The sequence below is a fragment of the Dendropsophus ebraccatus genome, chromosome 8, assembly GCF_027789765.1.
Source record: "Dendropsophus ebraccatus isolate aDenEbr1 chromosome 8, aDenEbr1.pat, whole genome shotgun sequence".
NCBI classification, from domain to species: Eukaryota; Metazoa; Chordata; class Amphibia; order Anura; family Hylidae; genus Dendropsophus; species Dendropsophus ebraccatus.
The window spans coordinates 83361556-83386112 of record NC_091461.1 but is presented as its reverse complement, the minus strand read 5'-3'; the positions used below and the strand labels follow the sequence as shown (position 1 = coordinate 83386112).

Genomic DNA, 24557 nt, shown 5'->3' with positions numbered 1-24557 from the left:
GGCAGGCCACACTTTGCAATGGGGAGCCCGGGCCCCATAGCATCTGCGTGGTCTGTCTCCATGGTAGCTACACTACTGGTAACACTGTTGTTTCTTCTCTCTCTCTTTCTCTAATCTATCTACAGTATGATAGATAGATAGATAGATAGATAGATAGATAGATAGATAGATAGATAGATAGATAGATACTGTGTTTACTGTGCAAAGTAGAAGATCGAGCTCATGGTGGCCAGATACTACAACCCAGTAGTTGGTTCTGAGGTTCAATGTATGCTGATAGATGTAGTTTCCTGGCCAGGTGCCATGTTGTAAAACTGAATAATTTGTAAAAGTTTGAATCTGGGGCTAGAAGCAGTGCAGACAAGTGGGAAAAATGTCAAACAATTGGAGGGGGATTGGTGAGTGCACCTATATGCTTTTTGTGCATATTGTCCATATTTTTTGTTATCACTGGAGTTCCCCATTAATAAAAGGCATAAACACATATAAGGAAAACCCTTATCTACTCCATAAACCCCCAAAAGGAGCAATAAGTTTATACACGTGCAACTGGCAAATCATGCCCTATTCATGTCATATTCACTCTCATAGCAGGAGCTGATACATAATCAGCCAGTTCAGGTATTTATGGAAAAATATTACTTTCATAGGAGGGTAGCCTCTTTTCAGAATGACTTTTCAGGATAAGCTGTCATTTCAGAATGACTTTTCAGGATAAGCTGTCATTTCAGAATGACTTTTCAGGATAAGCTGTCATTTCAGAATGACTTTTCAGGATAAGCTGTCATTTCAGAATGACTTTTCAGGATAAGCTGTCCTCCGTATATACATGAGGAGCAGGACTATATCTGGCCATTCTATCACTAGTGTATGCTATTTTTTCCACCAGTTATCACCCTGCAAACTCCATCTCTGTATCTGCTTTCCCTATGCTCAGCTTCAGTGTGGATGCAGCCTAGCCCTAGTGCTGGCTGTTATACCCTATAAAAACAAGACCCTGCAATCCTTCCTCAGAGTAGCAAACCTTCAGAAGTTCCCAGACAAACATTTTCTTAGGCCACAAAGTCTGCAAATTGCACAGGCTGTTTTCCAGCTTTCCCTGCTCACTCATCCCCCTCACCCCCCCCACCCCCACCCCTTTATAGGCCATTTAAATGTCGCTGTCAGCTTTGACAGTGGCATCTGAATGGTTAATTAGCCAGCGCGGTCGATCAGGCCATGCCTAAAATCTATTATACCCACTACCCACTATACAGCTACACTTATATATACAGTTCATAATAATATATGTAGAGTTGCAAAACTGTATGTTTTTTCTTGATTTATTCATGGCCAATTCCATTTGTGGGCTTTTTAATGGATTTTGAAAAGATCCCGTTAGTGACGTTTCATGATATTATTATTAGTGAACTTTATACATCTTACCTGTTCATTTCCTTCATGAAATACTGGGGTTTCTTGTGGCATTACTCCATCAGCTGCCACTCCATTAATGGAGGCATCATGATAAAATTGGGCCATAATCTGTGTTTACGTTTCTTACAATTGAATGACAAAATAAGCAGCGCATTAAAACTTTGCAGTACTGGTAATGCCAACAAACACATATAATTCACAGTTACACACTATCTACAATATTTTCTAGGAAAAACATGCTGCTGAACTCATCTAATCTAATTATGCATGATACAACCAGAGAACACTACATATGACTATATTCCCAAATAGGAAGGAGATTTAAATGGGCATTGTCATTAAAAACAATTTAGCATATTTTTGCAGATGCATTAATATTTAACATATTTGAAATTTACTTAATTATAAAAAAAAATGTTTTCTGTGTGTAATTGAAAGGTATAATGACTAGAGATGAGCGAACCGGGTTCGGGTTCGAGTCGATCCCAACCCGAACGTTCTGTATTTGATTAGCTGGGGCTGCTGAACTTGGATAAAGTTCTATGGTTGTCTGGAAAACATGGATACAGCCAATGACTATATCCATGTCTTCCACATAGCCTTAGGGCTTTATCCAACTTCAGCAGCCACCGCTAATCAAATGCCGAAAGTTCGGGTTCGGAACGACTCGAGCATGCTCGGGGTTCGCTAATCTCTAATAATGACCATTAGGTACCATTGCTTCTGCCCCTCAACACAAGTTTGTCTGTAACAAGCAGGGTTGAGACAGAAAGTGCATCACATTAAGGAATAGCAACTAGCATCCTCATCCCCAAGCACAAGCACAACAGATCCGGAATGATCTTCCTCCCCTAAAACAAGCAGATCTCCTAAATCAGATCAACAAAGGTGATTGTAGCTCTTTAAGATTCAGTGGTTACAACAACACAACTTGAAGTATTCCAGTTCAGGTTCATGTAGGGATCCTACAGTACCTATGACCCTGCTATATTCCCTTTTAATTTTCACTCTCCTCAGTGGGCAAGGGAAATTGGCCATTGATGTTGTACTGTACATAGCTTTGGGTGTTGGTTATTGTTAATATTTTGTACTACTTACCTTTGTACCTTACCAATGTGTGCACCACCATAACATTGGTTTGATATACAGTCATGGCCAAAAGTTTTGAGAATGATACAAATATTATTATTTTCAAAGTCTACTGCTTCAGTTTTTAAAATGGCAATTTGCATATACTCCAGAATGTTATAAAGAGTGATCAGCTTAAGAGCAATTACTTGCAAAGCCAATATTTGCCTAGAAAATGAACTTTATCCCCCAAACACATTTCAACACTATTGCAGCCCTGTCTTAAAAGGACCAGCTACCATCGTTTCAGTGATTGATCCATTAACACAGGTGTGGGTGTTGATGAGGACAGGGCTGGAATCAATCTGTCATGATTAAGTAAGAATGACACCACTGGACAGTTTAAAAGGAGGCTGGTGCTTGGCATCATTGTTTCTCTTCTGTTAACGCAGAAGAGAAACGCCGACTCTTTCAAAGTGATGGTGGAAAAGGTCGGCGTTATGCCGACGAAGCATGTCAGCGAAGGCACTGAAATCTAAACTTACTCGTGATTTACTGAAGGGTTTGGGACCTCTGGGAGCGTGCAATAGAGCGTATACCAAATCGCTCTTGGACCAATAGGCTTTAGTATAGTCAGTCCACTCTCTGCTACCCACGTTTGATCTTGGCTAGTACCGTGCACCTCATTCATTAGCTGCACTACGCCCGCAAGGGTTAGTGACACAAGCTGATGGCACTCGTCACATAGCCAATACCCTCTGTATTAGAAGCTCGAGACGAGACTACTCGGGGCTGCGAGAGCTTATCTTGTACATCTTGCTAGTGGCATCAGTCTGATTTAAGTTATTTACTTGCACTGGTGGACAACGCATTTTTTTACCCACCAAGTGCCAAACTCCACGATCACAGCAGAGTCCGTGCATTAAACCTTTCAGGACTACTGCAGCTGTGAACAAGGATACGTGTCTTAGATGACAAGTATTTTAGCTTGCACTAAATCACTGGGTGTAAATATAAGCGGCCATTTTATAAGCATCTCAGCTAGAAATAAAAAGGAAAGTTCTGCACATGTATAGAACCATGCATGGGGAAGCCAGTGCCGTGGCCTAATTACCAAGCACCGGCCTGGGATGAAGCACTGGAGGTAGGCCGGCCTGCCCCCAGTGGGAGGAAACCTCTGCCCCTCTACGATGCAGCTCCATAGCTGTATCATAGAGGGGAGGGGGTGTACTCTCACTGGGGGCGGGCTGGCCCACCTTAAGTGCTTTAGCCCAGGCCTGTGCCCGGGAATAGAACGGCGCCGTACGTGGGAACTGGGCCAGGGTTAAAAAAAAAGAATGGCAGCACTGGCTTCCCCCGTCGGTGCCGTTCTATACATGTGCATTCGCTTTAAGGTTAGGCGAAAAGGTTACTCTTCACAATAGTTATGTTGTATAACAATAAATAAACAAACCCATTGTGCACACAGAGCCACTATGATTATGAACTGTAGGCTCAGCTACATCAAATAGATATGCATAAATATGAGATAGCGCTCAGAAAACTGAAGGCGAAATACTACTCTCAGGCTAATAGAGCTGGGGCTTTATTGGCTTCACAGTTAAAACACTGTGCTTACAACCCAGAATCCCTTTTCTCTACCATTTCAAAAATAAAAAAATATATAATCCCCATCAAATAGCAAATGACAAAGCTGAGTATTATTCTAATTTATATAACCTGGAGATCCCCAGACGGCCCAGCCTGATCCTTTGTCAATTCTATCGTTCCTCTCTAAAATACAACTCCCCTCCATCTCTCCTTCTCAATTCTAAATGTCAGTCCTGATCCAGATACAGAATTTTTTAATCTATTCAACCTCTAAAGCCCCACAAAGCCCCAGGCCCTGATGAAAATGGTTAATATAAGACTTATGCCCCCCTACTTGTCCATTTTTTCTAAAAACCTTTTTACAATGTTCAAGTAACTGGATCCCTCCCTCCTGCCTAAAGCCCTTGTTATAGTATTACCCAAACCGCGCAAGCCTGCGATAAGCCAGGTAATCCCATTTCCTTATTAAAGAAGGATCTAAAAGCTTACTCTATTATTCTTGCCCAAAAGACTATCCCTCTTACTTCCCTCTATAATTGGCCAGAATCAGGCTGGGTTTGTTAAGGGTACGTACCCTGTAGATGGAACCAGAAGGTTTGTAAACATAGCGGACTGGATTGGGCACTGTCGAACACCTTCTCTGCTCTTATCTTTAGAAGCAGAGAAGGCATTCAACCATGTACATGGGGGTTTCCAGGGGAAAACTTTAAGGAAATAGGACTAAATTGGCAAATCCCTCTTCCAGCTTGTTTTCTGTTAATTACGTATAGTGTCTATAAAGATGCTCATTTTGCCTAAAATTGTTTAATTGTTCAGAATTATGCCAATTTAATTATTCTATTTTTTCCAAGAACTATTGGTTAAATATGTCTGAAAGGATAGTTGAGCAACAATTGCTTCTAAATTGCTTTACCTCTCTGTAGCTAAAGGTGGTTTAGGATTTCCAAATTTCACTCACTATTACCTTAGATCAAACTAGACAATGGTGGTCCTAACCAGTATTGAAAAATTGGTTATGGATTGAACAGGCGTATTGTGGTTCCTAATCCCTAGGTACATTGCTGTGGGAATCTGCCCTTAAGCTTCTGTTGTCGACAGCTAAAAACATCTCTTTCAGTCTGGAACATGAAACATGGTACATAGTTATGACTTCACCTGTATTAATGCAACATCTCTAATCTTGATCTCTTTCACTGGGTGGTGGCAGGCATAGGCATATTTCATGGCATGGAGAGGCCATAGTACAGTGTAGGACTGCCCCGTTATGAGGCTACCGTAACGTGGTGGGGTAGTTTAGCTTACACCATTGGAAGTTTTTTTGAGCAGTTGGGGGGGGGGGGGGGGACTGCTTTTAACTATTTTCATGTCTGTAGTGGGTCTGAATCTTGCCATTGCGGTGTGCTGTTGCATTTTTTTGTGTGTTTGCAACTTCAGCCATAGCTACGTGCTCCTGCCTAGTGTGAATGGTGTTCTAGGAGAGGTGACCAAATTTGTCCTTTTTTTCCCTGTGTTCCAGATGGGGGAGTGGCTGCCTCTACTTGGTCGTGCACTCCATCCACCCCACCCAGGTGGTGTAATTACTTGTGTCGGTATAAGACAGATCTTGCATGCCCAGAGCATAGGCGTTTTTCATGCCATGGAGAGGCCATAGTACAGTGTAGGACTGCCCCGTTATGAGGCCACCGTAACATGGTGGGGTAGTTTACACCATTTCCAAATGGTAACCAAGAGCCTCATTATTTTTAGTGGAAGTTTTTTTTGGCAGTTGGGGGGGGAGGCTGCTTTTAACTATTTTCATGTCTGTAGTGGGTCTGTATCTTGCCATTGGAGAGAGCTGTTGCATTTTTTTTGTGTTTTTGTGTGTTTGCAACTTCAGCCATAGCAACGTGCTCCTGCCTAGTCTGAATGGTGTTCTAGGAGAGCTGACCAAATTTGTCCCTTTTTTTTTTTTCGGCAGCAGGCATTGTCTGTATAGCGGACATCAGCAGTGGGGGATGAAATTTCTTTCCTAAACTGTAAATCCAATTCAATTTCTTACAATTAGACTTAATTAAACACTTAGTCAGGCACTTTTTGTACCAACATAGTTCTCATCACCCAAAACTCTTTTTGAGTTATTTTTTAACAACACTACAAAAACTAACAGAGTGTCCGAGACTTATTGAGCCTTGCTGATGCTCAGTTGGACCCACCGTTATCCTGGCGCACACAATGGGTGGGAGACCGAGATATGAAAATTGGTTGTACAACCTTCCTTGCTTAATATCTAGATTTCCCTTACGTCCTAAGCAGGTGGTCCTCATATTGCAAGCAAAACCAGGAGTGGATTAAAAACACAGAAAGGCTCTGTCCACACAATGTTGAAATTGAGTGGATGGCCACCATATAAGAGTAAATAACTGCCATTATTTCAATATAACAGCCGTTGTTTTAAAATAACAGCAAATATTTGCCATTAAATGGCGGCCATCCACTCAATTTCACCATTGTGTGAACAGAGCCTTTCTGTGTTTTCAATCCACTCCTGGTTTTGGTTGTAATATGAGGACCACAATACTGACTGAAATATACGTAGTGTGAACCCAGTCTGGGGCTATGTTCACACTGCGTATGAATCCGCCCGTAGTGCGAACCGCGAATATACGCACGTAGTTTTGAGGTTGATGCGTTCGCTTGAAAGTATACGATATACGCCCGCACAGTGCACACTACGTATGAGCTTACGGCCGGATCGTATACGACACCGCGAAAAATGAACAAGACCATTGTTTGAGGACGGTAATGTTGAAACTCACGCCCGTGGATTTCCATGCGGTCCCATACGAAGTACTTATTTCAGCCAAATTGAACTTGATTTTTCGATCCTAAAGGTTCTGCGTGGTTGACGGGGCTGGGCGAAGATTTCCACGTAAATGACCTGCCTCAGATCGCTTCGAAACAAGCTAGGGAAGCATAACTGTACTACGGGCGTACGCATCCGGTTGCATGTCGATTTTTCCCACGCCCGTAGTTTTAGCCGCACATGTACGTCGGCGTACGAACTACGGACGGACTCATACGTAGTGTGAACATAGCTTTATAAAAGTGTATTTGAGGGGACTGTATGTTAGAAAGCCCCACAAAACACCCCATTTAAGAAACTGCACCCCCCAAACTCTGCAAAAGCACATCCAGAAAGTTTTTTTTAACCCTTTAGGGGAGTCACAGAAATAAAAGCTAAGTGTGTAAGAAATTTGAAAAATTTTATTTTCTGTGCAGAGATTTCATTGTAATCCAATATCTTTTATAATTGTAAACCTATTATCAGAGAAATGCACCCCAATATTGATTGCCCCGTTTCCGCAGTTTATAGAAATACCCCATATGTGGCCCTAATGCGTTGTTTGACGCAACCACAAGCCTCAGATATAAAGGAGTGCCTAGTGAATTTCAATGCCTCTGTTATATTTAGTCATTTTTGACCGTACCACTTCAGCTTGGCAGAGGCTCTGGGGTGCCAAAACATAAAAAACACCCCTAAAGGGACACCATTTAGAAAACTACACCCCTCAAGAAATGTAACAAGGGGTGCGGTGCGCATCTGGACCCCACAGGTGCTTCACAGAACAATGTGGCATAAAAAAGGAAAAATTTTATTTTTTACACTAAAACATTGTTCTAGCTTTCAATTTTTCAGGGGATAAAAGAAAGAAAAAACAAAACAAAACGTGTAGCGCAGTTTCTCCCAAGTACGGAAATACCCCACATGTGGACATAAAGTGCCAAGCGGGTGCAGGGTAAGCCTCCAAAGGAAAGGAGCGTCAATTGGCCTTTAGAAGCTGAATTTCACTGGAATGGATTTCGAGGGCCATGTTGCATTTACAGAGCCCTCGTGCTCCCAAAACACTGGAAACCCCCCACAAGTGACCCCATTCTGGAAACCACACCCCTCAAGGAATCTAATAAGGGGTGCAGTGAGCATATGGACCCCACTGGTGACCGGCACAAATGTGGAACAATGTGACGTGAAAGGGAAAATTTTCATTTTTTCACTTTCACGGCACAAATGTGCCCCACATGTGGGGTATTTTTGTACTCAGGGGAAATTGCTCTACACATTTTGTGTTTATTTTTATCTTTTAACCCCTTGTGAAAATGAAAAAATCAAGACAAGATCAATGATTTAGTGTAAAAATTTTTAAAAAAATTTACACTAAAAGTTGGTCTAGTCTTGATTTTTTCTATTTCCACAAAGGGTTAAAAAAGAAAATGAATGCAAAACGTGTAGGGTAATTTCCCCTGAGTACGAAAATACCCCACATGTGGACATAATGTGCCATATGGAATGTGCTGGAATGGAGGATGGAGGCCATGTCGCAATTACAAAGCTCCTGTGCTGTCAGGACAGTAGAAACCCCCCACAGGTGACCCCATTCTGGAAACTACACCCCCCAAGGAATCTAACAAGGGGTGCAGTGAGCATATAAACCTCACTGGTGACTGGCACATATGTAGAACATGTGCTGTGAAAATAAAAAAATAATTTTTTTTTTATTTTCACGGCACAAATGTGCGCGTCACAGGGGGCCATATCCCCTCTGCCCCCCTTGTTAGATTCTTTGTGGGGTGTAGTTTCCAGAATGGGGTCACTTGTGGGGGGTTTCTAATGTCCTGGCCGCACAGCGGCTTTGTAATTGCATTATGGCAAGCTTGTAAGGGGAATGGCGGCCATACCTATTTAGTAGGGGAAAAGGGACATTTTTTTATTTATTTGGGGGTAATATGCCAATTATTAGTTTATAAGGTTGAAAATGACAGGTGTCCATCAAATTCAACCTGTGTTGATCCAGAGGAAGGCAAAAAACCCTCGTGAGGCAGACGACAGTAGCCTCATCACAGGGAAAAAAATTCCTTCCCGACTCCATAATGGCAATCAGAATAATCCCTGGATCAACGTGACCCCTGAAATAGGAATAAGGGAAGGAATTTAGAAAATGTAGAACTCCAATGAGGTGTGGTACGCCTTGAAGCGATCCAGTATGCAGAGGCCGGGGTGATCAGGACAGGTGTCACACTGGAAAATGGTGTCCTTCCTGATCCCCCTGTTACACCACACTCTGCACTTCTTCTAGGGTCTCCCGTTTTCCAGTGTGCGGGACGTCACCTGGAAAATGTTGCCCTGGTACAATACGGGGTCCTTCATATCCAGAGGTGCTCGGTCAGCTCCATGGCTGCTAAATATTAGGGCTTTATTACTGCTTCTGATATTTTCGGATCTTGCCACAAGCTACAGTAGCTCGGGCAGCGAGGGACCGGAAGAGGGGGTGCTGGTATAAAAGTTATCCCCGTACAGGTGGTAACCTTTATCCAGCAGTGGGAAGATCAGTTCCTAAACGATCTTCCCACTAACTCCGAGGATGGGGGGGCATCTGGGGGCTGGATTCGGGTGTCCCTTCCTTCATACACTCTAAGGGTAAGTGCACACTGCGGAATGGCGAAGGATAACCCTTTGTGCATTCTGCAGCTGGCACCCGATGCAGGCGCACGTCTCCACCCGCGTCATAGACTTCATCCTATGCACGGGCAGATTCATTGTCTCCGTCCGTGTCATAGACTCCATCCTACGCACGGACGTGTTCATTCTTTGGACGGACGACAGAATCCGCCCATGCATAGAATGGAGTCTATGACACGGGTGGAGACGCACGCACCCGCATCAGTCGGCCGGTGGGTGCCAGCTGCGGAATGCCCAAAGGGTTATTCTTCGCTAATCCGCAGTGTGCACGTACCCTAAATCTGTAAGTGTACCCTGAGGTACTCTCACAGAGCTTGTAGAATTTCAAGCCATACCATGATCTCAGGGGCGTAGCTAAAGGCTGATGGGGCCCTGGTGCAAAATTTTAGCTTGGGGCCCCCCCATCTCACCCGATCAGGCAAAGACATATCTAACTTTATATCCAATTACTCTAATGTGCCACCATGTTCTAATGCACTGTCACTGCCTCCACCTCATATACTGCACTACTGCCCCCTATAATTAATGGACTGTACTAGGGATGCACGATGCACCGAAATATCGATACTACTATCGATATTTCGGGCAAAAAAACGATTCAATACCAGGATTTCCTGGTATCGATACTTCATGTTACGCTGCATAATAGTGCAGTGCATAAAGTACAGTGCAGAGAACACGGCTGGCGGCTATCTGAGCGCCGGCCGTGTTCTCTGTATGCCTCTCCCTGCCCCCTGCGGTCTCCTCCGCTGCGCGGCTCTCCCTCAGCTCCCAGCGGCGCCATTTTCAAATAGCCGGCACTTGTGTAGATGCGGCTGTCACACTGACAGCGGCATCTAACCACTCCGTATGCAGCAGGGGTGGCTACTGTGTGTAGCAGACCCCCGCTGCCGGTGTCTCTCTGATAATAGAGTCCGGCTCGGCCAGACTCTGTTATCAAGGAAATGATTTATGCAGCGGAGCCGGAGCTGCACAGAGGTCTGGGCGGCTGGGGAGAGAAGACTGAGAGCAGGAGGTCCCGGAGAGGAGGACGGAGGAGGCGGGTGGGGAGAGAAGACTGAGAGCAGGAGGTCCCGGAGAGGAGGACGGAGGAGGCGGGTGGATGTGCAGCACATGTGAGGATAGAGCCGGCTGGCAGGTGGGGGAGGGGACGGGGCTGTGAGGAGCAGACATCAGTGATGCGGGGGGTGACAAGGGGGGGGGGGGTCGGCCTTGCTCTGGCTATAGTCTGTGTGCGATCCTGTGTGACCTCCTCTTCCTCAGCAATTTTGGTGATTGGTGCAGATAGCAGCTGTGTGGGCAGTCAAGGTATCTGATGCAGCAGAGCTGTCTTAGTGTTATCTGATGCAGCAGAGCTGTCTTAGTGATATCTGATGCAGCAGAGCTGTCTTAGTGATATCTGATGCAGCAGAGCTGTCTTAGTGATATCTGATGCAGCATAGCTGTCTTAGTGATATCTGATGCAGCAGAGCTGTCTTAGTGATATCTGATGCAGCAGAGCTCTTAGTGATATCTGATGTAGCAGAGCTGTCTTAGTGATAGCTGATGTAGCAGAGCTGTCTTAGTGATAGCTGATGTAGCAGAGCTGTCTTAGTGATAGCTGATGTAGCAGAGCTGTCTTAGTGATAGCTGATGTAGCAGAGCTGTCTTAGTGATAGCTGATGTAGCAGAGCTGTCTTAGTGATAGCTGATGTAGCAGAGCTGTCTTAGTGTGCACGGCCGCAGCTTCTCGGGATGCTTAAAGAGACAGTGTGACAAGTGGCAAGGGGGGGCCATGCGGGCCCCTCTAGCGTAGGAGCCCGGTAACCAGGGCGACTGCTGCGACCCCTATAGCTACGCCACTGCATGATCTCTTATTGCAACGGCACTGGCGCAAAAGACGTGTCTGGGGGCAGCGTACGCTATGATACCCCCAGACACGTCACTGGATGATAAGGATGAAGATGAATGGAGGAAAAAAGGATCCCCCCATTCATTCTCACTGGTTGTTTCGGTGTCGGAGGCAATAATAACGTATGTGTCTGACGCTGAAAACACCCTGGGGGCCATTCTTATATGGGGATTGGTATATGGGGTATGTAAATGTGTAATGTAGTGTAGTGTAAAACTTTATTTCATGTAGTGTGGTGTAATGTAGTGTTTTCTACGTTTTTTTTTTTTTACAGTACGAAAAAATATACCTACGCCAAGAAAGGAGTTGCTGATAAATGCCGCACTTATGTGCGGCACTTATCAGCAGACACTGGCGGTAGGATATAGGGGGGAAAAAAGTCCCTATGCCAAAAAGAAGGAGTTGCTTATCAGCGATGCTGATCAGCACTCAGCAGCGTTAGGGAGCATAAAAAAAAAAAAAAAAAAAAAATGTTTTTAACCTAAAGCAACTCATCAGTGTATAATATACACTGATGAGCTGCTAGGGGGCAGTAAAGCGAAGCTGCCGAAGATTGTCGAAGCATGCCAATGCCCGAAGAGCCAAAGATTTCCGACGGAACCCGGAAGTCAGCCGGCGAAGACACGAGGACGCTGCGGACCGCCGATCTTCGCTACGGACGCCGGGATCAGGTGAGTATAGTGCACCTACACTATACACACCTGTTCTGCACCCCTCAGCTGCCTAGCCTGCGGTCGTTAAAGTGTCACTGGCATAACATTTTTTTATTTTTTTTTTGCAGAAATCAATAGTAGAGACGATTTTAATAAACTTTGTAATTGGGTTTATTAGCCGAAAAATTAATTTTTATCATGAAAAAGCAGTTTGAAGCTCTCCCCCCTGTCTTCATTGTTCTCCTATGGAGAGAGGAAAATGAGACACCAAAACAGGACAACAAAGAGTTAATTTACAACTACATGACCCGGCTGTCTCAGTCAGCACTGACCTCTCTGACCTCTGAATACAGCTTTCACCCATCTTTGTGCTTTGTTCTCTGCTCTCAGCTGTCGACTAACTTCCTCCTCCCCCCTCCCCCCCTTCCCTCTCTATAGAACAGACAGGGTTGTGTCTGATGCTACAAGTCAAAATTTCCTGATATTTTGCAGTTAATGGAAAAGAGGATGGAGGGGGGACCTGGAAAAAGTCCTTTTAATGGCATATTTGCCTAATAAACCCAAGTTTCTTAAAATCGCCTGGACTATTGATTTCTGCAAAAAATGACCCAGTGGACTGCGAAAATTTTGATCTTTGCGCTTTCTTTTTTCCCTCCTCCCCTTCTAAGAGCTCTAGCACTTTTAGTTTTCTATCTACAAGGCCATGTAATGGCTTGTTAGTTTAAGGAATAGTTGTACTTTGTAATGGCATCCTTCATTTTACCATAACATGTATGAGGGAATCCCAAATATATTATTTATGAAGATATAAATAGGTGAAATCGTAAAAATTAATGCAATATGGTAATGTTTGGGGGGTTCCTGTGTCTACAGAATGCACTATATGGTAAAAGCGACATGATACTATTATTCTATAGGTCAGTACGAACACCACCATATGCAGGTTTACACAGATTCTCTAATGTTATATATATTTTTTAATGAAATCCTTTTTTTTGGCAATTAATTATTAATAAAATGGGCCTATTGTGACGCTTATAGTGCTTTTATTTTTACACCTACAGGGCTGTATGGGGTGTCATGATCCGCCATGATCTCTAGTTTTTAATAATACCATATTTGTGAAGATCGGACATTTTGATCACCATTTTTTATTTTTTTTATATATATAATGTAACATAAAATCGGTAATCTGCGCACTTTTTTCCCTCTTTTCGTGTACGCCGTTCACCATTTGCAATGACGCTAGATCGGACAAATACGCACGTTACAGTATATTATATGTTTACTTATTTATATAATGGGAAATGGGGGTGATTTCAACTTTTATTGGGGGAGGAGTTTTGGGGCAATGTGTTAGTGATTTTAACTTTTTTTTTTTAATGCATTTTAAGTCCCTTTGGGGGACTTGTACATACATAACTTTTATTATTCACATTGATCATTGCTATGCCATAGGCATAGCATTGATCAGTGTTATCGGCGCTCTGCTCATTGAGCCTGCCTGTGCAGGCTCAGTGACCAGAGCGCCGATCGGACCGCATGGAGGCAGGTGAGAGACCTCCGGCGGTCCGTTTTAACGATCGGGACCCCCGCAGTCACACTGCGGAGGTCCCGATCGGTAAGTGTCAGGGGATTCCCCGTCACTTACACTTAAACGTCACGGCCGACCTGACAGCTGTACTGCACACAGTTCCCTCCTGTCCTGTCTCTACAACACACAGACAGGGCCCCCTCCGCGCTATCCTCGGGTCACTCCCCTGCCCCCTCACTACCTTCAGTGCTGTCTTCTCCTATCCTCATGTCGGGACAGAAGAGGAGGAGGGGCCCAGAACAGCTGTGAGGAGAAGCTGAGGACTGCAGCACATGGAGCTTCCCTGCACCCAGAGGTTTGTGTGTCTGTGTCCATGTAGTGTGTGTGTGTGTGTGTGTGTGTGTGTGTGTGTGTCTGTGTCCATGTAATGTGTGTGTGTTTCTGTGTCCATGTAGTGTGTGTGTGTGTGTCTGTGTCCATGTAATGTGTGTGTGTGTGTGTGTGTCTGTGTCCATGTAATGTGTGTGTGTGTGTGTGTGTGTGTGTGTCTGTGTCCATGTAATGTGTGTGTGTCTCTGTGTCCATGTAATGTGTGTGTCTCTGTGTCCATGTAATGTGTGTGTCTCTGTGTCCATGTAATGTGTGTGTGTGTGTGTGTCTGTGTCAATGTAGTGTGTGTGTGTGTCTGTGTCTCTATGTAATGTGTGTGTGTGTCTGTGTCCATGTAATGTGTGTGTGTGTGTGTCTGTGTCCATGTAATGTGTGTGTGTGTCTGTGTCCATGTAATGTGTGTGTGTGTCTGTGTCCATGTAATGTGTGTGTGTCTGTGTCCATGTAATGTCTATTTCATGTGTGTGTTTGTGTGTGTTATTATGGATGTAAGTAATCTGCATAAGTGTATATATCTGTGTAAAGTGTGACTGTACGTAATGTATACTGTATGTCTGTGTATGATATATAGTATGTAAAGTGCACCTGTGTGTGTTATTATGGATGTAAGTATGTAATGTGCATAAGTGTGTACTGTATATCTGTGTAAAGTGTGACTGTATGTAATGTATACTGTATGTCTGTGTGTATGATATACAGTATGTAAAGTGCATGTGTGTGTGTGTGTGTACATGTATATAACCTGTAGATATGTAGGATTCGTCCATATGTCCCTGCTGATCTGTCACTGTAGCCTCCTCGTTCCTCATTTCAGCGCTGTTCTTATTTTTGTAGGAATGAGGAGCGAGGCGTCTACAGTGACAGATCAGCAGGGTTGATGTTGGCTGATCGTTGCTGTCGTTTGTCTTTCAACATGTTGAAAGATAAACGACAATGATAGTAGCCATCTGCTGCTGTTTCCCCGTGGAATAGGAGGCAGCAGACCGCCGCTATCCTCTATGGGCTGCCCGGATGATCAAGCAATCACCCAGGCAGCTCCTCCGCACTCGCCGCTTGCTACCGACATGTGTAATAGCACCATCAGCGAGCGGGGAACGAGGAGCAAACGAGCGCTGACAGCTCCTCACAGTCGCCCCGTGTAATTGGGGGCTTTACAGTGCAACTGATTATGGGAGAAAGGCTCAATTATAGTCTATGGAGCTTATTTCCTGTGATGAGCTGGACTGTATGCTGAGCTGGCGAGTGAACCATGCTACTGTACACTTTACTTGGCTATAGCTAAGGATTGGATGGGGTTTAGACCCTGACCAGTCTAAACTTCATACATATTGCACACACATGTCAAAAGTTAAAGGGGTACTCCGGCCATAATTGATGCTTAACTATTGTATTGCCCCACAAAAGTTATATAACATGTAAATATACTGTCTATACCGCTTCTGGCAGCTATATTATCTGCACTCATTATCTTCAGTCTTAAACTCTATAGAAAAATGCTTTTGTCATGTCCTGCTGGCTAGGATCGGGCGCCATCTTGGTTCAGTGACGTGTCTGCTTGGTGGCCTGGTCCTAGCATTGGGGCATGTAAGAGACTAGGAGGCCGCCTTTTCCCGGCCCCACTTCCCGTCTCTTGCGAGACTTGGTAACAGCAAATACAGAGGCAGTGGCCGTCACTATCTGCTCAGTTACCAAGTCTTACAAGAGACGGGAAGTGGGGCAGGGAAAAGGCGGCCTCCTAGTCTCTTACATGCCCCAACGCTAGGACCAGGGCCACCAAGCAGACGTTTCACTGACCCAAGATGGTGCATGATCCTAGCCAGCAAGATGAGACGAAAGCATTTTTTCTATAGAGTTCAAGACTTCCGGTCGCGATAAGTACAGATAGTATAGCACTATGCTGCCAGAAGGGGTAGTGACAGTATATTTAGATGTTATATAACTTTTATGGGGCAATACAATAAGATATGAATTTTGGCAGGAGTACCCCTTTAATTCAAATGACAGTAATTCTTAAAGGGTGCAGACATAGCTGCTGCTGGGAGTTCGAGCATCATGTTTTTATTTTAATTAACCCTTAGAGGACCGGGCCAATTTTAATTTTTGCGTTTTCGTTTTTTCCTGCTTAAAAGGCCATAGAACTTGTATTTGTTCACCTAGAAATCCACATGAACCCTTATTTTTTGCGCCACTAATTGTACTTTGCAATGACAGGCTGAATTTTTTAAGTAAAGTAAAGTACACTGCAAAAGCAGGAAAAAATTCAATGTGTGGTGAAATTGAAAAAAAAACGCATTTCTTTTATTTAAAGGGTATTTTTTTACGCCGTTCGCCCTGGGGTAAAACTGAGTTGTTATATATGTTCCTCAAGTCATTACAATTACAATATGTAACATGTATAACTTTTATATTATGTGATGGCTTGTAATTTTAACTATTGTTAATAAATATTCCTAAAAATTGCTCCATTCCCATGCTTATAGCGCTTTTATCCTTTTGTCTATGGGGCTGTGTTAGGCGTCATTTTTTGCGTCATGATCTGTACTTTCTATCGGTACTTAGATTGTGCATATCCGACTTTTTGATAGCTTTTTATTATAATGTTTCTAAATTTGATGCGACCAAAAATGCGCAATTTTGCACTCCGGGATTTTTTGGCGCTTGCGCCTTTTACCAGGAATGTGATTAATTAACAGTTCAGGCGATTACGCACGCGGCGATCCAAAACATGTTTATTTATTTTTATTTATAACATGTGAAAAGGGGAGTGATTCACACTTTTATTAGGGGAGGTTTTTTTATTTTTTATTATTAACCCCTAGACGACCCTAGACGTACAGTTATGCCATGGAAGTCTGTCACCAAATGACCCAGGGTGTAACTGTACGTCCTGGGTGTTTCTTCTGCTTCTGCGGAGCATGCTTCATAGGAGGTGGGATCCGGCTGCAGTAAGCAATCGCGCTGCAGCGTGTCATTAACTCCTTAAGTGCCGATCTGCTAGATTGACGTTCACTTACTGAGCCCATATACGTCTCAATAACCGCCGCGCGGCCCAGCATTTAAGCGTAAGTGACGGGGAGTCCCCTGTCACTTACCGATCGGGACCCCCGTAGTGTGACTGCGGGGGTCCCGATCGTTAAAACGGACCGCCGATGGTCTCTCACCTGCCTCCGTGCAGTCCGATCGGCGATCTGTTCACTGAGCCTGCACAGGCAGGCTCAATGAGCAGATCGCCTATCACACTGATCAATGCTATGCCTGTGGCATAGCAATGATCAGTGTAGATAATCTAATAAATGAATGTAAAACTCCCCCAAAGGGACTTCAAATGTGTAAAAAAAAAAAAAAAAATAAGTAAAAATCACTATTACACTACCCCAAAGCTCCTCCCCCAATAAAAGTTAAAATCACCCCCCTTTCCCATTATATAAATAAAACATATAAAAAATAAATAAACATATAATATACCGTAGCGTGCGTAATTGTCCGATCTATAAGGCTGGGTTCACACACAGTATATTTCAGGCAGTATTTGGTCCTCATAGCAACCAAAACCAGGAGTGGATTGAAAGCACAGAAAGGCTATGTTCACATAATGTTTTAATTGAGTGAATGGCCGTCATTTAATGGCAAATATTTGCTGTTATCATAAAACAACGGCTGTTATATTGAAATAATGGCAGTTATTTACTGTTATATGGCGGCCATCCACTCATTTTCAACATTGTGTGAACAGAGCCTTTTTGTGTTTTTAATCCACTCCTGGTTTTAATTGCTATGAGGACCAAATACTGCCTGAAATATACTGTGTGTGAACCCATCTGTAAAATATAACAAGCGTCATTGCGAACGGCGTACACGAAAAAGGGGAAAAAGTGCAGGGATTACCGATTTTGTCACATTATATATAAAAAAAATTGTATAAAAAGTGATCAGAACGTCCGATCTTCACAAATATGGTATTAATAAAAACTAGAGATCATGGCGGAAAAAATGACACCCCACCTGTTATAAGTGTCATAATAGACTCATTTTATTAATAATTAATTGCCAAAAAATATATATATATAACATTAGAGAATCTGTGTAAACCGGCATGTGGTTGTTCAGACTGACCTATAGAATATTATCATGTCGCTTTTACCATATAGTGCATTACCTAGACACAAGAACCTCCCAAAAGTTACCATATTGCATTCTTTTTTACCATTTCACCAATTTATATCTTCATAAATAATAATTTTAGAATTCCATCATACATATTATGGTAAAATGAAAGGTGCCATTACACAGTACAACTATTCCTGTAAAAAACAAGCACTTACATGGCCCTGTAGATAGAAAACTGAAAGTGCTGCAGCTCTTAGAAGGGGAGGAAGGAAAAACGAAAATGCTAAGATCAAAATTTACGCGGTCCACTGGGTCATTTTGGGCCTGGTCCTCAAAGGGTTAATGACACTTTTTTTTTTTTTTTTTTTTACTTTTAAACTTATACTAGAAGCCCCCTTGGGGGGACTTCTAGTATAAATACCCTGATCTCTCATTGAGATCTATGCTGTATAGTTATACAGCATAGATCAATGAGATAGGCACTGGATTGCTTCCGGCTGCTGCAGCAGGAAGCAATCGAGTGCCGAGCCGGGATCATCTCCATTACGACGCAGACCCCGGCCCAAGCCGGACGCGTGGATCGATCCCCCGGGACGTTGGCAATCCACCCCAATCTGCGGCAGAAAATTTTGCTCGAAAATTCTGCAGTGTGAACAACTGAGCAGAAATTCTATTAAACACAATAGGACATTGCCCTGTTCATATTTTATGGGAGGAATTTCAAGCAGAAATTAACAGCGGATTCCTCTTCAATTCCTCGTGTATTGCTTAGTGTGCAAGGGCCCTTAGGGTATGTTCACACTGAGGAATAGGCGAGGAATTGAAGAGGAATCCATTCTTATTTCTGCTTGAAATTCCTCCCGTAAAAAATCCAAACAGAGCAATGTCCCGCTCTCGGACACTGCATATGCACATCAGCAATATTGGAGTTTAACAGTAAAATTGCCACATTTATTGGTCAATCATCTAGCTATTCACTTGTGCCGCAGATCCTTGCTGTCTGTACCATTGTATGTTGAGTCTGGTCTCAAGTTACTCTGATCCAGAAAGGACCATTGTATGTTGGAAATATTGTAACCTGAAGCTATTGTAAGTTGAGGGACCACTGTATTACCAACAGGCAGAGAAACAGAAACAGTGACACCTGATGGCCAAAGTTATAACTTCAATTACACAAGGAAAAATTTTTTTTTTTAATTATGTGAATTAGAAATATGTTAGATATTGATGCCTCTGTCCAACTATGTAAAGTTGCTTCAATCATAGTGCCTGTTAATTTTAGTTTAATTGATATCTCCAGCATAAAATCTGCAGCATCAAATCATCTGCAGATCCTGTACGTTTGAATGGACCCTTCTATTTTTTCCCCATGCCATTTCCACTCCTGATTTTAGATTAAAAAAAAAAAAATTACCAAAATATTTTATGTGAATAGGCTTCAGCACACTAGTCTCAAGTGAAGAAGTCAAAGCCCTGTTTATATATTACACTAGAGAAACACCATTTGGCATACCAGCAGTCTGTTGGAACCTACATGTTTTTATTACATTTTTAGGCTATGTTCCCTACAATTACAAAAAGGATTAAAAACAAGTAGATTTATTGTACCACTGAAAATAGTAAATGTAAGAAAAATACTGACAGCCATGTGAGATAAATATAATGCACCTAATCAATCGCCGGTCATGGGTAGAGGCCAACTATAGAACACTGTTCTATATGCAGTGTGGAAGTAGGGCTAAGAAACTTTCTGTTAATAAGGTCAGAACGTCCTAAAACATAGGAGCGATATTGTCAACCTGACACATTTTTATATACTTTTAATAAACACAAGATTTACAATTTATTGCCCCTTATGCAAGTAACATAACCAAGCAACCTCCAACACTGACCAGAAACTATTCCCACCATAAGACTATTATTTATGGAAAACAAGAATTCTGATACCTGTTACGCTGGTGGAGTCATTCACTTCTTTTCTAGTTTCTTTTCTCTTACTTCTTGTTCTGAAAGAGGAAGCAGATATGGGAGGGAAGTGTGCAGCTGTAGGAGGGGAGGGGTGTAGCTTTAAAGGAGCCGTGCCTTACTACATACCAAATGAGAGAATGGTTTTTTGTCAGACTGTTGCTTTCACTTCCTTGTCTCTGTTTTTCTTGTTTAGAGAGTTACGTGGGCAACCAAAAACTTGCTAAATACAAGAAGTAATTTATACATGTGTGTGCTGGGGCAAATTTAATATCACCCATGGAACCACTATACAATCAAAACAGCTCTCCACAGAGATGGCTGTAGTAACACTAGATTTTAGTACAGGGGATTTTAAGAAATTTGGGGTGGAGGGAGATTAGGCACCAAAGCAGGACACCAAAGAGTTAATTTACAGCTACATCACCGGCTATCTCTTCTGAAGTCAGTTCTGACCTCAATACTGGCTTTCACACAGCTCCCACTGTGTAATCCTTTGTTCTCTGCTGGCGATCCCTTCTGATCCTCTGCTGGTGATCCCTGGTACATCCCTGGTGCGAGTTTGTCTGCCATTGAGAGCATAGAGCATGGGTTTGTACTCTTAGGGTACGTTCACACGTACCGTATGTGCAGCGGATTTTGCGCTGCGAGTTTGCAGCGAAATCTGCTGCGGATATCTGCACATTTCATTCAATGGGTTGACATACTTACAGCGTGCACGTTAATCTTTCTGGGACAGATATTGGGCCTGTAGATAGTTTAGTCAGGGCTATTGTTTGTGACAGGCCATATTATACAGTATTGTGTAAAGAACAGCACAACATACTCAGCCATTTGTTTTGTTATTTGTGGCTTAAGAACAGGGCCGTTTGTAGAGGAGGGCGGGCCGAGCAACCGCACGGGGCGCCGACAGCTAGGGGGCGCTGGTGTCACTCCCGGCGGCCCGCCCGCCCCATCATCCACCCCTGGTCACCTTATCACCTACCCAGATAGCTGCATAGGGGGGATCTAACAGGGGGAGGGCTGCATAGGGGGGATCTAACAGGGGAGATAGCTGTATAGGGGGGATCTAACAGGGGGATGGCTGCATAGGGGGGATCTAACAGGGGAGATAGCTGCATAGGGGGGATCTAACGGATGGCTGCATAGGGGGGATCTAACAGAGGGATAGCTGCATAGGGGGGATCTAACAGGGGGATGGCTGCATAGGGGAGCTCTAACAGGGGAGATAGCTGCATAGGGAGGATCTAAATAACAGGGGAGATGGCTGCATTAGAGGGGGTAAGGGCGTGTGTGCATACATAGGGGATGTTACATAAGTAACAAGGGGATGTTGACATGGAGGGGCTGCTGCTAAGTAACAAGGGGATTCTTACCTAATTACCAGGGTAGATGCCTACATTTTGGTGAGGGGGCTAAACCATAGTGGAGGTGCCTACATAGCAAGTGAGTGAGGCTGACTAACAGAGGAGATGTCTTAAAGAGGTAGGGGGCTTACTGCCAGGGGGAGTGTCTACCATGGGGATGCTATATGCTGGGGGGCTAACTACCTAAACTGGAATGTCTCCTATGTTGGGGGTTACTAGGGGGTATGGCTAAATGCCTAAGGTGGTGTTGGCTAACTAACGGGGGAACACCTAAAGAGGGAATACTACATACTGGTGGGCTTATTATTAGGGAGAATCCCTACCTGCTACGTGCTGTGTATCACGGCCGCGGCGGCGTCCCGTGCTCCGGACCGCCGCCGCGACCTCTCCATGCAGCTGCCGGGGTCCATGTACAGGGACCTGGCGCTGCTACTAGTTCGGCCCCGGGGGGCGCCTTACCTCGCCCCGCTCCCGTCACCCGCTGTGCCGGCCGGCACGCGCGCGCGCGTCCCCGCCTCCTAGGGCGCGCGCGCGCCGGCTGTCTCAGATTTAAAGGGCCAGTCCGTCCCTTATTGGAAGGTGCTCTAATCACTTCCTATAAATTCCAGCCCTGCCCCTCTACATGCTTCCCATAGCGTTTGGCCCAGCTCCCTGTTGTTCCTGACCTTAGTCCTTGTCCCTTGTTCCTGTCTTCGGTCCTTGTCCCTAGTCCTTGCCACCTGCCTTCCCATTGTTCCTGAGTCCTGTCCGCCACCTGCTATCACGTCTACGGTCCTCTGCCTGCCTACTGCTCCTGCCATGCCTCGCCTGCCGTCACTAGCAACCAAGCCAGGGGTAGCGACCTGGGGGTCGCCTGCCGCAGCAAGTCCATCCCGTCTTGCGGCGGGCTCTGGTGAATACCAGCGGCCCCTTAGACTCCGCTCCCTGGTGAGGTTAGTGCTAACGCTAGTGACGGTCCAGTGGATCCACTACTCCAGGCGTTACACTGTGGAGACTACCTTCAGGGGATTAGCTACATTGCGGACACTACCTATTGGGGGAGGGGGGGGGGGGGGCAACCTGCACAGGGACATTATTACTATATGGAGGCAAAGCAGGTGGCACTATTACTATATGGGGGCACAGCAGGGTGTCCTACATACAGGGGGCAACCTACATACCTAGTGACTTTTGGCACATGACACAAAAAAGTGGAAGTTGTTGAAAAAGTGCTGAGCCTGAGATGTTTGTCTGGCAGGTTCAAAAGAGATGAATTGTAGCTGCAAGAAATCATCATGGAGGACCGGGCCGGATGGAGAGGAAAAGGGAAAGTGACGCCTCAGACCAAAGACGTCACCTGTGAGTCACTGATTGACATTTTTTTTGCCTCAAGTTGAAAAGGGTTGAATAACTCTTCTCTATGCCATAATACACACACTGCTTCTCCCTAACAACAACCCCCTCCCCCCCCCGACATCACTTGGCGCAAGATTCGCCCTGTAGTTAAAATTACCTAGAAATGGCCCTGCTTAAGGGCCCTAATCCACCGGACGATTATCGTTCGCATAATTGTTAACGATTAACGATCTCAAACGACCGCTATTGTGAAAGACCTGAAAACGTTCACTCATTTCCATGGAACGATAATCGTTACTTATGATCGTATTTGTGATCGTTTTTTCCTCGCAATTTCTTCGCTATTGCGTTCGTATCTACTGCGAACGACCGAACGACGTATTATTCAATGCGAACGATTTGCGAAAGTTTTGCGAATGAGCAACGATAAAAATCCAGGTCCAGGTCTTATAAAGCGATCAACGATTTCTCGTTCGGTCGTTAATCGCTAACTGCATTTCAACCGAACGATTATCATTCGGTGGAGTAGGGCCCTAAGAAACAGTGTAATTAGTATATAAAGATTGTGAGCTGCTGTGCTATACCACAAACGCACCACAACATATTGGTTTCTCTTTATTCAGGGAATTAATAGGTATATGAGCCTATCTGAGCTTGCTAATAGGTAAAGTGTGTGTATTCATACAACATATTTCTATCCTGACAGTAAAATGCGGTTTTGTTTAAACTGTTTTTGGAGTCGATTTCCTTGTTTGTGACTTCTCTGTATCCTGGGGAGCCCACCCCAGTACACAGTTTACATATACTACTAAGCCCTTCACCTGCCGTGCACCAATAAAAAAAAAAAAGGAACATCATACTTACCTAATCCGGCCTGTGTGGATGCAGGGTGCAGCTCTTCTCCATCTTCTGGCTCTAGCCTGTGCGCCACAGGGAAGGATCATCATCACGCCTGCTGGAGAGATCATGTCCCGGCGTCCTATAGGCAGCAGGCACGAGGTGCCAGCAGCCTATGGGACTGGATGTAGGAGCAGGACGGGCAGGGGTTTCCTCCCACAAGGCGCAGTCCGGTCCTTAGTAACAAACTGGCACCGTGGTTCTAAAAAAGAGCTGCAGCACCGGCTTCTCCGCACCGTTCTATGCATGTGCAACACTGATGGTACACAGAGTGCTTTATACTGTGTGTGTGAACCAAGTCAGCAAGGGAAAGAAGTCATAGGGGGCACTTTTCGCTGGGTATGCCAGAGAGGAGGTGTTGAGGGGGTGGTACGGTGGGCACGGACTCAGAGTCCGCGCAATTCAAATTTAGTTTCGCCAAAAAATAGGCAGGAAACCTACTCCAGCTTTTAGCTGGTGTAGGTTTCCTGCTGTGCGCACCGGATTTAAGTAAGGCAGTCTGCCTCTACTTAAATCTCTGTTGTGCTGGAGCTGCAGGGACATTTTTAAGTCTGGCGCAGAAAACATCAGACTTAATAAATGTCCCCCATAGTAGTTACATAGCATTGTGGAATGGCAGACTTTCAAAGGACATTTGTGTTTCACATTGTTGCGTACCATAATTAGCACAAGTTTCCCATAAGGATAAACAGTGTTTACTTCCATACATAAATAGTCTGTGCCCATGGTTTTTATGAATAGGAAACAAGAGTTACCCCTAAGGTGAGTGACGTAAAGTAGACAACAATCTAAGCCCCATCAACAAGTTCTGTTAACTCCCCGCTCTTCGTAATGTCAATGCACCACGTGA

General features: G+C 44.3%; 1 protein-coding gene across 2 annotated transcripts in view; it reads right to left on the bottom strand.

Moving 5' to 3' along the window:
• The window catches only part of UNC93B1 (unc-93 homolog B1, TLR signaling regulator), a 49896-nt gene extending 25415 nt beyond the window's left edge, over positions 1-24481 (bottom strand). The window contains exons 1-3 of one of the 2 annotated variants that reach the window (XM_069980781.1): positions 24463-24481; positions 20091-20149; positions 1426-1538 (exon numbers count right to left, since the gene is read on the bottom strand). In XM_069980781.1, the coding sequence (XP_069836882.1) occupies positions 1426-1521 (96 nt within the window). In that variant the 5' untranslated portion in view covers positions 1522-1538; positions 20091-20149; positions 24463-24481. Of the gene's footprint in view, positions 1-1425; positions 1539-20090; positions 20156-24462 lie in introns of those variants that run through there. The other variant, XM_069980782.1, reaches the window with a different exon arrangement.
• Positions 24482-24557: the final 76 nt, after the last annotated feature.